Raw genomic sequence first — 14,844 nt, 5'->3', positions numbered from 1 at the left:
TTCAGATCAGCAGGGCGACCCACCCGAATCTAATTGCCAACTAAGTGAAAGTGCATTCACGGACCGCTGACAACGACATCTTAATATATTGGGTTTTCTTATGTGCGTGCAGCTGCGTTTGGAAGGCGGAGTTGCCAACCGCCCGGCGGGACCTGGCGCTCTCCCAGAATGACGGCCGATCTCCGGGCTGCAGAGGACGATTCCCAAGGAGGTCAGGCAGTTTCAGCGGTCAGACTGTGTGCCGGCCCATCGAACTCCCTTCTCGAGTCAAATCCCCAATTTCCAGGCTCTGTCTCCAGGCCGGAGCTGGCAACCCTGCCCCGTGGGGGAAGAGAATTCCTGCCCCGGGGACTCTCCACAGTCCCCGTTGGCCTCCGTCGACCTCCGTCTCTCTCCCCGACGCTGAAATGCTGCAAACTTCTGCAAGGAAGCTTTCCAGGAGAATTCCTGTTTGCTCGGAAGGAAGTCTGCAACGAAGAGTTGCCCCGGGCCTGCCGCCCAGTTTGCTCAGCCAGAATCTGGCCCTCAGCCGCTAAAAACTCACCCACGAGAAGAAGGCATTCCAGAGCCCAGCCCTTCCCTTCTGTTTGCGCGGCTCTTGAATGGCAACGCAGCGGTCCGAACGGATTGGTCGAATTTCCTCGAGTCGAAGACAGACGACCATTGGGAAGCGGGCACGGGGAAGAGGGGGGCGGGCTCAGAACGTTCCCCGGGAGTGCGCGCGCCGCCGGAGATTCCCGGAAAGCTGATCTTGCAACTGTGGCCTTGTTAAGCCGCTTTTCGCTGCAATCGGAATTTTCTGCTTTGGGCGCTTTTGCGAACAGGTAAAGGGAACGCGCGGGTTTGTCGAGGCGCTGTTCTCCTGGGAGTCGAGCCTTGTTCTGGCGCGGGATTCTGGTCCTTAGTTCACCACGCCGCGGGAGAAGGGGAGGAGAATATCCTTTGCACCCCCCGACCCGTATTAGGTGCAGCTGTTTTGCTAGATTGGGGAACTCTGTGCTTTCAGGGAGGGGGGGGTTAGCATTCCGAAATGGAAGGGGGAAGAGAGAATCTATTTATTCAGGTCCAGGCCTCGTGAGCTTGCAGGTTGGCCCGTGGTGTCCCGGAACGAGACCGAAGCGACCTTGGGACAAAGACCTTTAGAGTCGTTACAGAGGGAGCTGCCTTCTTGTCAGCGTCAGCGATTTTCTTATGAAAAGTTGTTGTGGGGGAGGGGTTAGGCGGCACTGCAAGTTCGGAGAAGCATCAGCTCCTGCAGCAGAAGGTTGCATTTCAGGCGGCCGAGGTGTCGTTTGCAACGCGGGGGTGCCTTCGAGTAGTTGGAAAGCATAGGCCGGCAAGCAGTGAAAATGAGCTTTTGTTTGCCTTTCTCTTCCGGGCTGGGAAAGTCGTCGGCCGCGTGGCTCGGCCTTTTGCAGGTTTCCGCGCTGCGCCTTTTGCGGACGGTCTGTGTAGAGACTCTCTACACTAGGGGTAGTCAAACTGCGGCCCTCCAGATGTCCATGGACTACAATTCCCATGTGACCCAGCCAGCATTCGCTGGCAGGGGCTCATGGGAATTGTAGTCCATGGGCGTCTGGAGGGCCGCAGTTTGACTACCCCGGCTCTACACTGTAGAGGGCAAGAAGTAGGTACAATAGCAGGTTTACCAAGGAGGGTGGCTGCATTGGTGCCTGGAAGACCAAAGAATTCTGGGCATAAACTTTTGTAATTTGTAGGATGTCAACTGCCCCGAGCCCTAGGGAAGGGCGGTCTAAAAAATTATATCAACTGGAACACTTCCTCAAACCTTCCCTAGAAGTTGAAAGGGGGGAGGGTTAGTTGCCAGAATGGGCTAGTTTGAGTCAAGATGCATGAATAACTGGGCGATAAGTATAGCCGAGATTGGACTAAAGCAGTTGGTAAGCCTTGTGAATGACAGCAGATTTAGCCCAGGTCATCTAGTCCAACTCCCTGCACTATGCAGGACACTCCCAACCCTCTCCCTCATCCACGGTCACCTGCCACCGCCTTGAACCTTCACAGAATCAGCCTATCCGTCAGATGGCTCTCCAGCTTCTGTTTAGAAATCTCCAAAGATGGAGAACCCACCACCTCCCAAGGAAGCCTGTTCCACTGAGAAACCACTCTAACTGTCAGGAACTTCTTCTCGATATTTAGACGGAATTTCTTTTGCATTAATTTCATCCCATTGATTCTGGTCTGCCCCTCTGGGGCAAGAGAGAACAACTCTGCTCCATCCTCCATATGGCAGCCTTTGAAATACTTGAAGACGGTTATCAGATTCCCTCTCAGTTGTTTCCTCTCCAGGGTAAACAGACCAAGCTCCCCCAACCTTTCCTAATACATCTTGTTCTCTAAGTTTGCATTGAGGGCACCTTTAAGAGGAATTCTGAGCCGCTTCAGATACACCAAGACAGACTTCCTCAAGCCTTCTGCTTAGGTTAAAAGAGGGACAGGTTAATTGCCAGGAAGGGCTGCCTCTGCCCAGTATGATCATGTGATTGATCAAATGTGTGCTGCAGACACCTATTGGTTAGTGCAGATGCCATCAGCTGCAAGCTGTAAGCACACCATGCTCACATAAATGTGTAAACTTTGCCCGCATGTTTTACCTTGTTATTGGTAGAGGATAAGTACTCCCATATATCACACAATGACAGGAAAGGTGACTCAGCATTTAATGTGTAGTAGTTTACCATTTCGTCAGCATACTATTTATGCCCTGTTAACTCTTTGGTTGAAGTGCATACGGTCTGCAGCTCAGACTGGTTCATGCCTGTTAATGATTTTGCTAACCTTTTGAAAGGATAGCAAGCCGGGCCAGCCTGCAGGTGCTCAGCAGTCAACTGCTGCCTGGAGAGCTGCCTTCTATGCAGTGGCCTCCACTTTGTGGAACAAGGGCTTGCTTGAGCTGGTCCAGAAGGCTCCCAGGGGAAGGTGTTGGCTGCTAAGTCTCTGCTGAATTATGGTGACCCTCATAGGGAAGGGTTGGCTAAACTGTGGCTGTCCAGATGTCCATGGACTACAGTTCCTTTTCCTCTCCCCACAACAGACACCCTGTGAGGTGGGTGAGGCTGAGAGAGCCCTGAGATTCCTGCTCGGTTAGAACAGTTTTATCAGTGCCGTGGCGAGCCCAAGGTCACCCAGCTGGCTGCATGTGGGGGAGTGGGGAATCAAACCCAGCTCGCCAGATTAGAAGTCCGCACTCCTAACTACTACAGCAAGCTGGCTATAGGAAGAGAGTAAAGAGGGCTGGGGTGGCCAGTCCTTGCAAAGGCCACACAACCCATTTCAGGGTTCCAGCCCACAGGTGGGGAAATGCAGTGATACAGGAAGACCTTGCTAGGGAGCCAACTTGATGTAGTGGTTAGGAGTACGGACCTCTAATCTGGCATGCCAGGTTTGATTCTGCGCTCCCCCACATGCAGCCAGCTGGGTGACCTTGGGCTCGCCACGGCACTGATAAAGCTGTTCTGACTGAGCAGGAATATCAGGGCTCTCTCAGCCTCACCCACCTCACAGGGTGTTTGTTGTGGGGAGAGGAAAGGGAAGGCAACTATAAGCCTTCTTTGAGCCTCCTTCGGGTGAGAAAAGCGGCATCTAAGAACCAGCTCTTCTTCTTCTCTTCTTAGTCTGGCTGCCTCTCCTGGCTTAGGCGTTAAGCGCTGCTGGACAATCGGTATTGACAACTGAGGCCTCCAGTATTCGTGCGACATGCTGACCGGTGCTTGCCTTCCACTTCTGTCTCCCCTAGGCACTGAGCAACGATGGGGTTTGCCGAGGAAAAGGTGAAGGACTATATTAGGAGGAACTACCATCGCTTCCACGACATTCATTTGAACCAGCTGCTAGATTTTCTGCCTTGCCTCACTCCAGCAGACATGGTAACGTCCTTGAACCTGTGCCTTCCTCACTAATTCCATATATTGGTGGTTCTGAATCATTGTCAAAAAAGCGCCAAATTGTGTATTTAAAAAGCAGCTTTAAAAAAATTAAGTTTCTAGTTCTTAAGTTTGTGTCATATGGAAGCAATGCCTGGTGACCTCTCAGAAGCTGCTGTCGCTGCAGAATAATAGTTCGTGAGGTTGGGGGAAGCCTCCTCTGTCTCGCGCTGCCTGCAAATGTCTTTAGAATCCCTGCGAAATCGCTGCGGATGGTATTTATTTAACACCTGCATTAGCCATCTTTCTTCCCCATGGCTTCCAAAGCAGGTAGAACATGTAAAACAAAATGCATTTAAAAATCCCCAAATTTAAATTCACCATTTAGGACTGCTAGTAAATTAAGCCCAGTTCTAAGTAAAATCATCTGCAGCTGCCTCCGAAAGCTCAAAAAGGAGGGGGGCCGAGCGTGCCTCCCAGTGGAGGTTGTGTAATGGTGGGGCTGCCACCAAAAAGGCCTTGTTCTGTGTACCCACCAAGCGAGCTCTCTTGATTGATGGGACAGTCAGCAGCATCTGTTCCTGTGATCTTCATTCCCAGCCAGGAACATGTGGGTCGATGTGAGGTGTTTTGCGACCCCCTGGCAGCAAAATTAACTGGGAGCCCATCTTAAAAGCTATGTGACGCCATGTTCTTTATGTGCCCCCCCCCCCATCCTATTTTTTCTGAACGTGCATTTGCCTGCTCTTTTTTTCTACAGCAACAGATCAGAAGGAACACGGACAGGCACGGGGACATTTTGTCTGTGTCTGAATTCTTCAGCCACCTGTGGTGCCGGATCGGGTGGGTGGAGCAGCTGATCACCGCTCTCGAGAACACCAATTCGGAACTGGCGGAAGTCATCCGAAATGTGTACCAGCAAGCACAAGCCAGTAAGTCCCTTTTCTAGATCTTAAAAGAACGGCTGTTCTCACCTCCAAACCACTGGATTTTCTGGTCCAGCGTCAGTGGGCAGGTGCCAGATGGCTTCGTTGTGTCGTGCCCTTTGTGGGGAGGGATGTCGCCATGTCTAGTGTGCTCGCCAGAGAGCAGCCTTTTGACAAGTATGTAGGATATTCAACGCAGCAGCCAAGTTACCTGTTTGGAGCTGTCTGCAGGGAACGCAGAAGGGCTGCTTTTACCAGGTTACTGACACTTTTTGATTTATGGGCGTAGCCCAGAATGGTGTCTTATGCGGCAGGAACTTTCACATGTCACGTGGGAAAGATGGGCTTCGGGACCACGTTCTTCCATGTGTGTGCGTGCATAGAATCATAGAGTTGGAAGGGGCCATACAGGCCACCTAGTCCAACCCCCTGCTCTACGCAGGATCAGCCCTAAGCATCCTAAAGCATCCAAGAAAAGTGTGTCTCCAACCTTTGCTTGAAGACTGCCAGTGAGGGGGAGCTCACCACTTCCTTAGGCACTGCTGAACTACTCTGACTGTGAAAAAATTTTTCCTGATATCTAGCCTATATTGTTGTACTTGTAGTTTAAACCCATTACTGCGCGTCCTTTCCTCTGCAGCCAAGCATATGCAAGGGTCTGTCAGATTGAAGCAAGAGAGGAGCAGAGATGGCTGGCCATTGCCTGCTTCTGCCTAGCAACTCTGGACTTCCTTGCTCATCTCCCATCCAAGTGCTGACCAGGGCCGACCCTGCTGAACGTCTAGATCTGACGAGATCGGGGTAGCTAAACTGTGTAGCAATTTATTAGGGACTGCTGGAGAAGGCTTTAACAGCTGAAATGCTGTGGTCTGGTGGTGACCATTTGGTCTCATAATATCGCTGCCATTCATTTTATTTATTTATTCGATTTTTAGCCCGCCACTCCCCAAAAGGCTTGTGGCAGGTTACAACATATAAGATCACCAATAAAAAAACCCTAAAAATTATATACAATCCACAATTTCCTAAGGATCCATACAAATTTGTATGACATTCTTATGCGTATTATTTTATCCTTGTTGTTTCTGAAGTTCTGCTGATATCTACTTGTCGTTCTCCTGTTCATTATTTCTACTAGTCGAGGGGAAGGGGCCCTGTTTTCAAACCCCTTCAGGTGCCAGGTGGGCTCAGGAGAGCAGCATGCCATCAGGTGGAGACTTGGAATGGCCACTGAATGTCTCAAACTCTCAGTGGACCCGAAGCCACATAGCACTCACGGGTCACCAAGGGGCGGCACATCCATCTTTCAAAGACTGGCCACCTCACCAGCTAGCATGTGTTCTTCTTGTAGGGCCTGTTTCGGCAAGATCTCCTTCCAGCACACCTCCTTCTGGCGCACATTCTTCCAATGATCTTCCACATAATCAGCCAAGACCAACCGCCCAGGCACGCTGTGGATCTCCACCCTCAGCATCCCTCCCAGATATGGTGGATTGGAGGCCTCCAGTTCAAGAAAGCACGTCTCGGTCCTTAGAAGCAAAGGTAGAAGCAAAGATTTGTCTGTCTTCCTTTAGTTACAGAAATGTCCAGAAATGTATCGCCTCTAGCGCTGGGTTGTAAGTTCAAGACTGCTGTTGAGTTGTTCTTGAAGGAGTCTGTCCCAGACAACAGCTTGGTGTAGTGGTTAAGAGTAGCAGCTTTGAATCTGTTTAGCTGTGTTTGATTCCCCGCTCCTCCACATACAGCCAGCTGGGTGATAGAAAGGTTCTCACAGAGCAGTAATGTCAGGGCTCTGTCAGCCTCACCTACCTCACAGGGTACTTGTTGTGGGGCAAGGAAGGGAAAGGTGCTTGTAAGCTGCCTCGAGGCTCCTTTGGGTAGTAAAAAGATGAGCGTTAAAACCAGCTCTTCTTCTTTACTGGAAATCAAGGGAGCAGCTACCTTTCAGTGGTAGGCCATACATTTGCACAAAGAAGTTCCCAGGTTCGATGCAGGTGTTCGGTCTGTCCTCGGCATCTTATTTTTATACAAACTCAGTTTGCCGTTACTGGGAAAGACCTTTCTCTACCTGAAACCCCTGAGAGCCGCTTTTGGCTCAGAATAAGTGGTGTTGAAGATTCCGCTGTGCCAGTGATTCACCTCCTACACATACGGAATGAATGGGAATCTCTGTGCTGAACAGTGCCAATGTGTGTCGTGGGTTTCGCCCCCAGCTCCCTTGAAAGCATGTGTGGGGTAAGTCAAGACCGTGTGGAATCTGTAACAAAGGCTCATGTCCGTGTTCAGGACACCTGCTTTGATTCCAGTGTTCTGTTTGCCTTTGAAGCAGATAACTGCAGTTGCAGCTTATTCTTCAGAACAAAGATTGGATCCAGTAGCACTTTTAAGGCCAGCAACATTGTTCCTGTCTGTGTAAAAAAACAGCTATTGTGGAAACCAGAAGCAAGCAGTTGCCTGTGTGATATCTCCAGCCTCAGAACTGGGTGTCTCTTCTGCCACTCCAGCTTGTGTCTGTGTGCACACGAAAGCTGACACCTTGAACAAACTGTTGCTGGTCTCCAAGGTGCCACTAGACTCAAATTTCAGTCTCCTCCTTCAGACCAACACGGTTGCTCTCCTGAGTGTAGTCTGCAGTTATGTACAGTGAAATCCGATATTTACAGTTGCCTTTGATGTACGTTTATTTTGCCGCTGTTGAGCCTCTGTTCAGGGTGCATCCAGCGTTATTTTCTTGATTATTTCCCCCCCCCCCAGACTTGCAGGAACGATGTAAAACTGGAAGTTTCCACTCCAGACCAGTGTAACACAAATGCACCAGATTCCGATGCCAGTTTAGCGGTGCAGCGTACGAATCCAGCCAATGTCCAGCCTGCATCCCCCAACTCTCTGGTTCAACACCAGACACTTCTTGGGGAGGTTCAAAGCTCCACACCCTCAAAATCTGATACAGGTAATTTGGTACGGAACTGGGACGGTTTCCAGCCACGTCCTGTCTGTGTGAAAAATGGCTATTTTGGAAATCCGAGTCGATCAGTCGACAGTGGTATATCTCTAGCTCCAGAACTGGCTGTCTCTTCTGCCCCTGCAGCTTCCAGCAATCAGCCTGAGGAAAATTCCTATTTGTCTTCTGACAGCTCCCTGCTGACTCCAAGAGGTCAAGATGGGGCACGGGCTGATGAACAGATCCCACCCTTGTCTGGTTGTCAGCAAGAACTGTTAGATAAGCCAGTCAACAAACCCTTTCTTCACTTGCAAGTCAATGAAGACCAGAGAAGTGCACAGGGTCAACAGGACAGTACTAGTGTCATCAATCCTGCTCCCTTGCTCCAGAAGGAAGATGACAGACGCAGCCAGCAGTTTAACAGCAGGAGAGTGGATTTCAGGGACGCGATCCCCACAGGCGGTGTGCCTGCCAATCTGCAGAGAAGAGGCAAGAGTCTCCCGCCTTCCGCTCCCAGTGAAACAACAGCCGCCAGCTGTTTTGAGCTAGACTCTTCGGAAGACGTATCTCATGGTCACAACCAGTGTTACGAAGCTACCGCTGGCAGCCGTCAGGTCTCCGAAGGCTGGCTGGCTGCTTCCAAGGGAAATACTGGTGACCTAGAAACAAGGGGTAAGAGACCTTGGGGAGACATTCAGTTAAAGATCCGACTTCGTTAGGGAGGGGATGAAGCCAAGGTACTCCATGGAAATCATGGATGGCATCGTTCAGGCCGGGAAAAGAGCCTCTAAAATACTGCCCCCCCCTACTTAAGAATCCACCCACCCCGTTCAGCCCACTAATCCCCCAGCATCAGGTAGCCCCTCGTGTAAGGATATACATGCAAATAGAAGAGGCGATTTTTAAATTGTTTTAATAATTATTGGTTGAATTAACGTTTTATGTTACGTACTGTGGGATTGTTTTGTATTTCTTGTGAGCCACCCTGAGCCAGATAGGGAAAGTCAGCATACAAGAATAAAGGTGGTGATGATGATAATTTGACAGGCCTTTTCCAGTTCTCAGGGCCGGTTCTCCTGCAGTGGTCATCTGAAGAGGCCAATTTCAGGTCCTCGCGTCACAAAATCAAGTAGAATGTGAAGAGGTGCCTTGTAGAATCCTAGAGTTGAAAGGGCCCATAAAGGCCATCTAGTCTCACTCCCTGCTCAAGGCAGGGTGAGCCTAAAGCATCCAGGAGAAGGATCTTTCCAGCCGCTGCTTGAAGATGGACAGTGAGGGGGAGCTCCCCACCTCCTTAGGCAGCCCCTTCCACGGCTGAACTAGACTCCTAGAATCCTAGAGTGGGAAGGGGCCATCTAGTCCCTCCCCCTGCTCAGTGCAGGATCAACCTCAAGCATGCAGGATAAATCTATGTCCAGCCACTGCTGAACTAGACTCAAAGAATCCGAGATTGGGAAGGGACCATACAGGCCATCTAGTCACACCCCCTGCTTATTGCAGGATCAACCTAAAGCATCCAGGATATCTGTCCAGCCGCTGCTTGAAGCCTGCCAGTGAGGGGGAGCTCACCACTTCCTTAGGCAGCCCATTTCATGGCTGAACTGCTCAGACTGTGAAAAATCTTTTCCTGATATCTAGCCAATACCAATCAACCATTATTGTGGGTTCTACCTTCTGGTTGGTTTTTAAATTAAAGGCAAAGGCCATCACATGAACCACATTACAAATAACAGGAACTCTAAACCTTGCACCAGAGAGGGGAGATTAAAAAAACATGAAATCCATCATATAAATTGTGTATCTACACCACCCTTTTCCATGCATGGCTATCAGAGAGTTTTTTTTATAGTTGAGTATAGGTTTCCAGCTAAAGTAAAAAAAAAAATCTTCCTTGTTTGGAGTATCTTTCATAGTTTTAATATCACTAATTATTTTTTCCTAATATTATAAATTGTTTCAATTTGTTCTACAAATTTTTTTTTATGGTCAAATTTTTGGCCTTTTTCCAATTACATGCAATTCCCAGTCTAGCCGCTACCAACATGAAATTTGTTAAAGTCTTGTAATTACAACTTGTATTGTTTTTCCTCAAAAAAATGAATAAGAGCAAAAGTGGCCAAGGTGATTAATTTTTTCCTTTGTCATATTTTGAATTTTATTGACTATATATTACTCCAGAATCTCTGTTAAGGCCCTAATTTTATTTATTTGTTAAGGACTGGGTTACTGCAGTGAAGCCATCTGAGGCAGCTGTCTCAAGGGAGTGGAGGGCTTCGTGTCTTGGCTTCCCACCCACATTGATCAGTGTTGCTTGAGACCCAAGGAGTGTCTTCCTAACCATGATTCTAAGAGATTAGGCAAGGCTATATCACCTGTTTCCAGTGAAGCAAAAATAGTCAAATGCTTTCACTCTTTGTCAGTATGTTTAGAAGACGTGCCTCGCACATGGGTGAGAATTCACCTGTTCCAAGCTGGAAAAATTCTGTATGTTTTGGATATTAATTCAGCCATATTTTGGGGGGCTTTTTGCTGTTTGCCCAGCTATCCAAAATCGCCAGCCCTAAAACATCCCAAAAATATTCGAGAGCTTTCAGGACCACTTGATAGCTGCAGTTATAGTCCATTTAAAGGGCTCAGGGTTCTTTTAAATACCTCCAGACAGAACTATCAGTTTGGAAAAAGCGTTTCTATTTTTAAGATACAGCATAACCTTTCAAGTTTAAATGCCTTTAGGGACAGGTTTGTTTGGGGGCTCATAGAATTGCAATTTTTCGAACTTGGAAGTTTTTTTTGAGAAGAGGCAACAGCGATGCTGCGAATTTGACGCATCTGCCTAAAAAAAAAGGTGTCCCATCTTGATTTATCGACATAATATGTCTGTTGTTTGTATGCAGGTCCCTCTGTTCGAGAAACTCCCCAAACTACTGCTTCTCTTCGCCAGTCTCCATCCAAGAGTAGTCAGCTTCCCCAGAGATTGAGAAAGGAGCCCTTCGGTCACATCCCCACCACCAGTCCTGTTGGCAAATCTCAGCCTCCTCCTTCAGACTTTAGTGGCTCTTCCTCCATGGATGTGATTCCTCCCAGCTCACCCACAGCCGTTTCAGCTACTCTGAGTGATGGGCATCTTGAGGGAACTAAACCCCCTGTTCGGGAGAGAGGTCCACGGGGCGCTGATCTGTGGACCCCCTCCAAAAAGGTCAGTTGCTATGTCAGCAGGAAGTGCCAGCAAGTTGTAGCTAGCTTACGGTTTCCAATGTCAAAACACTAACAGAGATGGGACAGGCGAGTCGGCTTGGATAAGCCCCCAAATATTCAAATCGATGCTGATTTGCGTACTTTTCAGGCTTATCCAAGTGGAATCTGATCGGTTTAAATCAGCTGAATCAGAGGAGAATGAATTCAGCTGAGAAACAGTCCACCAAACCGCTGGTCTTTTGGCTGGCTCTTGAAATGCCTCCCCCAGTACCCTCCCAGGTGGCAGAGATCCCGCTTGCCAAACTGCTGACCTTGTGTTCTTTTTAAATGCCTCCAGAACCAACCAAACAACTGATCCCCAGAGAGGAGTCTCTCCGCAGGAGGATCAGTTACGTGGCAGCTGTTTTGGTGGAACCCCGTGGAATATGTTTTGCTGAAGGAGATCTTCAGGAATGACTATTGTGCAAATTGGGGGTCTGCCTCGGGAAGAGGGGGTTGATGGAAATAGCCCCTTCCTTTAGCGGAAACCTGGGGCTGAAGCCAGTCCGTAGAATGTTACAACCCAGACTTTTCCTGTTGCTGCCCCAAGTGGTACAGAACAACCTCCTGGAAAGCTCCCCTGAGGCCTGCTGGTGAGGCCGTCAGAGAGAACAATTAAATTTAAAGATCTTATCGAGTAGTTGTGGTGGGCTCTGGCTTTTTTGTTTTAACTGTCTCCAATAAATTCATTTCTCAACCACGGATTCAGGAAACCCTGGGGTTTCTTGAAGGCCCTGGAAGGGTTTCCCAAATGGGTGGGAGTTAATGAACGCCTTATGTATTTTTCAAATTTGTTAAACATTTATCGTGACGTGACCATATATGGTCATAGCAACCCACCCCCTCACTCCCAAAATGCCCATTCATGGACCGGGAGGGGACCTGGGTGGGCGTGTCCACAGCTCTGCTTCCCAACCGTATTCTGCACGGTTATACCACTTTGGGGGGTTCTCGAAGCCCGGAGAATGTTTCAGGGGGTTCTCTATGGTGAAAAAGTTCAGAAAGACTGTTGTAATGATTTCAATAGGATATTTCTTTTTCTGTATCCTTGTTATTCATTTCATATTCTGAGTGAAAAACAGAACTATCTACCTAAATATTCTGTACATAAAACACATTTGGTTTATTACACTGGGAAGGCTGCTAGTGAGGGTAGTGTCACCTTGTTGAAAAGAGATGACTATCGAAGTACGGAGGTTGTAAGGAGCGAGTCTGTTGAGCCCAGGCTGGGCTTTGAGCCTCTGAGACGCTGGGAATACCGGCTGCAAACTATAAAAACAAAGCTGCCTTATGCTGGATGAAACAGTTGGTCTAATAAAGGGCAATATTGTCTGCTCAGCTTGCAGCTGTTCTCCAGGGCCACAGGCAGAGTCTCTCACATCTCCTACTGCTGCATCTGTTTTTAATTGGAGGTGCCAGGGATTGAACCTAGGAACTTCTGCATTCCAGGCAGATATTCTTCCACTGAGCTACAGTCTCTCCACACCTCCGTCCCATTCCTGTGGCTGTACCTGTGGCCTAGGAAAATCTTTGCAGAATGAATGGATAGTGAGGGAGAATTGTGAAATGCCAGACTCGGGGAGGATAGCTAAGAATAGGAATGAAGAGATGGGTTTCTCTTACCTGTATGGAAAGAAGGAAAAGAATGCCTGTGTTTTCTTCCTACAGATGACGGGGGATGTCCCTCCAAGAGCACCTTCATCTGTCACCAATATTCCTGCAAATTCAAGCGAGAAGAGGAGTAAGGCCAGCAGCCCTTCCAGAGGTGCTCATGTCTTCCTTAGTGACCATGAAGAAGAAGATGTCTCCCTTTTGAAGCCTGGCGTTCTAGCTTCAGGGGAAATCACAGGGGGACCTCTTGATCAGCAGCTGAACAACCTGGATACAGAATATTCCGGAACATCGGCTAGATTTCGTTTCAGTCACAGATCGTCTGGAGGAAGTGACCCCTTGATGGTGAGCAGTTCCACTCAGGGTACTTCCTCTGAAGTTTCTGAAAGAAATATGTCAGCAGGAGCCAGTCGTGCTATTCATCATCATTGGAATGACAACCACTCAGATGGGGGCTCCATCGAAACCCACACAGGTCACATAGAGGAGTCTCCCAGTGTCGATCTCATGGGAGCACCTGAGATTTCTCGTCTGGCTCTCAGGAACGCTAGCCAGCCATCGGGTGACTTTCCAGACTCTTCCGCTGGGGATCAGCGGATCCGAAGTGCTAGCCCCCGGTCTGTGTGCAGTGATGGGGAGCGAAATTCCCATCTGAACAAGAGGGCCTGTGATAAAGCGCCATCCGTCAGGAGTGAATGCAAGCTGCTGTTTGTCGGGTTAGCCCTCACTTCACTTGCAGCCGTGGCTTTTGTCTTGTATAAAAAGCTGAAGAAGTAGGAGTCGGCCGACGGGAGACGGTTACGGAATTCTGCTTCTGGCCAGCTAAGAGAGAGAAACCAAGGCACAGTCTTGTCTGTGCTATCAGATCTCACCTTCCTGCTAATGCCAAGCTTTGCGAGGGGAGCAATAACCAACCAGCGCTTGTTTCCTTGAACGTGTTTACACCAAAGTCGTGGGATAACTCTTCCACCTCTCCCGTTGCCTTTCCACTTAGATCCACTCTTGAAGGCCATGTCAAGTTGCCTTATTGTAACAGGGATATTTGATCTCTCAAAGTTTGTGCCACGTTTGATCAAAGCCGCTAGTAGACAAGGGTTTTTAGATCGTGGCACTTTCATCCCGTGGGAGGCGCCACTGTGCGGGGACAAGGTCTGTGTGATCCAACCCGACGTATCGCTTCTGGGCAGGCTGCACAGAAATCACTTTCCGTTTATGGTGGAGCTCAACTGCTTTCCGTGGTAAATTCAGAGACTCGGTCCTGTTGTATTTTGAATGCTGGGCTTGAATAGGGGTGGGCACGAACTGGAAAATCCTGCTTCGTTTTGGGATTCGCGGTAGTCCCGAATCAAACCAAAAGCTCCAAAACACAGTGGCTGATTCAGGCAGGTCTGTTTAGCTTCTCCTTGTTAGAAGCCAGGGGAGGCAAAAGAACAGCTGAAATGACCTCCAGTCACTAAAGAGATCTGCTAAAATGGATGGCTGGTGTCTGTTTAAACCTCACAGCTTGATGGGTCAGCCATCAGCTGTGAACTTTAAAGGGCTGTTAGCCTTTTAAAACCTCTGTTTTGCTTCCCCCTCCTTCCAAAAGGGAGGGAAGAGAAAGGGACCCCTGAAATGGCCAGCCTTACACTACCTGGTCGATCAAGCACCATCCCGTGTCCACTTCCCCTTCCCTTTTTTCGCCTCTTTCGTTTAACTTTCTTTACCTTCCCTGTCACGCCATTTTCCTCTTGTTTTTAGGCCCCTTTATCAGGTGCCTGTTCTCTCACTCACACTCCCTGTTTTGCCCCCAATGGCCTCAGTTTGCTCCTGAGCTTTCTCCATAGGGGATGCTTGCCAGTCTCATGAGTTGTCTTCCCACTTCCCCTCCACTTGTCCCTGCTCCCACTCTTCCTACTTCTCGCCATGGGACTTCTGACTGCTCCCAGGGTCCCCTTTTTTTCTCCTGTGTCTGGCAGCTGCAAGGGCTTTTCCAAGGTTCCTTCAGTGCCCCTTCCTGCCACTTTCTTCCCCTCCTTGCCAGTTTCCCCTGATCCTGCTTGGGGCTCCTGCTTGCCTCTTTTGAGTCCCTGGCACCCCATCCCTCTCACTTCCTTCTATTTTGGGGGGGGGGGGGTAGCCAAATGGGCTCTTGAAATGGCTCCCAGCCCTTTAACCCTAGCAACCTGAAATGCCAGCAGCCTTTTAAACTCTCATTTTCAAAGGAAAGGGACACCTGGAATGTTTTTGGGGTCCCTTTCTCTTTATG

General features: G+C 49.1%; 1 protein-coding gene and 1 long non-coding RNA gene across 3 annotated transcripts; one reads left to right on the top strand and one right to left on the bottom strand.

Annotated features, from left to right (window-relative positions):
• Nucleotides 1-249: 249 nt before the first annotated feature.
• MAVS (mitochondrial antiviral signaling protein) lies at nucleotides 250-13,373 on the top strand. Of its 2 annotated transcripts, XM_077301189.1 has the most exons (8): nucleotides 250-824; nucleotides 3,758-3,887; nucleotides 4,645-4,816; nucleotides 6,162-6,352; nucleotides 7,565-7,760; nucleotides 7,899-8,423; nucleotides 10,646-10,947; nucleotides 12,654-13,373. In XM_077301189.1, exons 2-8 carry the CDS (start codon nucleotides 3,771-3,773, stop codon nucleotides 13,371-13,373), a joined length of 2,223 nt encoding a protein of 740 aa, XP_077157304.1. In that variant the 5' UTR covers nucleotides 250-824; nucleotides 3,758-3,770. The 2 variants fall into 2 exon arrangements, with proteins under 2 accessions (XP_077157304.1, XP_077157303.1); XM_077301188.1 differs by having other exon boundaries at nucleotides 7,565-8,423.
• On the bottom strand, nucleotides 8,296-12,744 carry LOC143819496 (uncharacterized). The gene is made up of 3 exons (XR_013224994.1): nucleotides 12,609-12,744; nucleotides 8,704-8,910; nucleotides 8,296-8,410 (listed from the first exon to the last, which is right to left on the bottom strand). It is a non-coding gene; the product is annotated as an uncharacterized LOC143819496 (long non-coding RNA).
• Nucleotides 13,374-14,844: the final 1,471 nt, after the last annotated feature.

This window comes from Paroedura picta, chromosome 10 (assembly GCF_049243985.1).
Source record: "Paroedura picta isolate Pp20150507F chromosome 10, Ppicta_v3.0, whole genome shotgun sequence".
NCBI lineage: Eukaryota > Metazoa > Chordata > Lepidosauria > Squamata > Gekkonidae > Paroedura > Paroedura picta.
The sequence above is the reverse complement of the archived record's forward strand: the minus strand, read 5'-3'. Positions and strand labels throughout refer to the sequence as shown.

Coding starts and splice junctions, on each gene's coding strand:
- MAVS (XM_077301188.1), top strand. CDS start 3,771: ATGGGGTTTGCCGAGGAAAAGGTGAAGGACTATATTAGGAGGAACTAC. Junction 8,424..10,645: donor TGGTGACCTAGAAACAAGGG/GTAAGAGACCTT, acceptor GTTTGTATGCAG/GTCCCTCTGTTCGAGAAACT. Junction 10,948..12,653: donor TGTGGACCCCCTCCAAAAAG/GTCAGTTGCTAT, acceptor TTCTTCCTACAG/ATGACGGGGGATGTCCCTCC.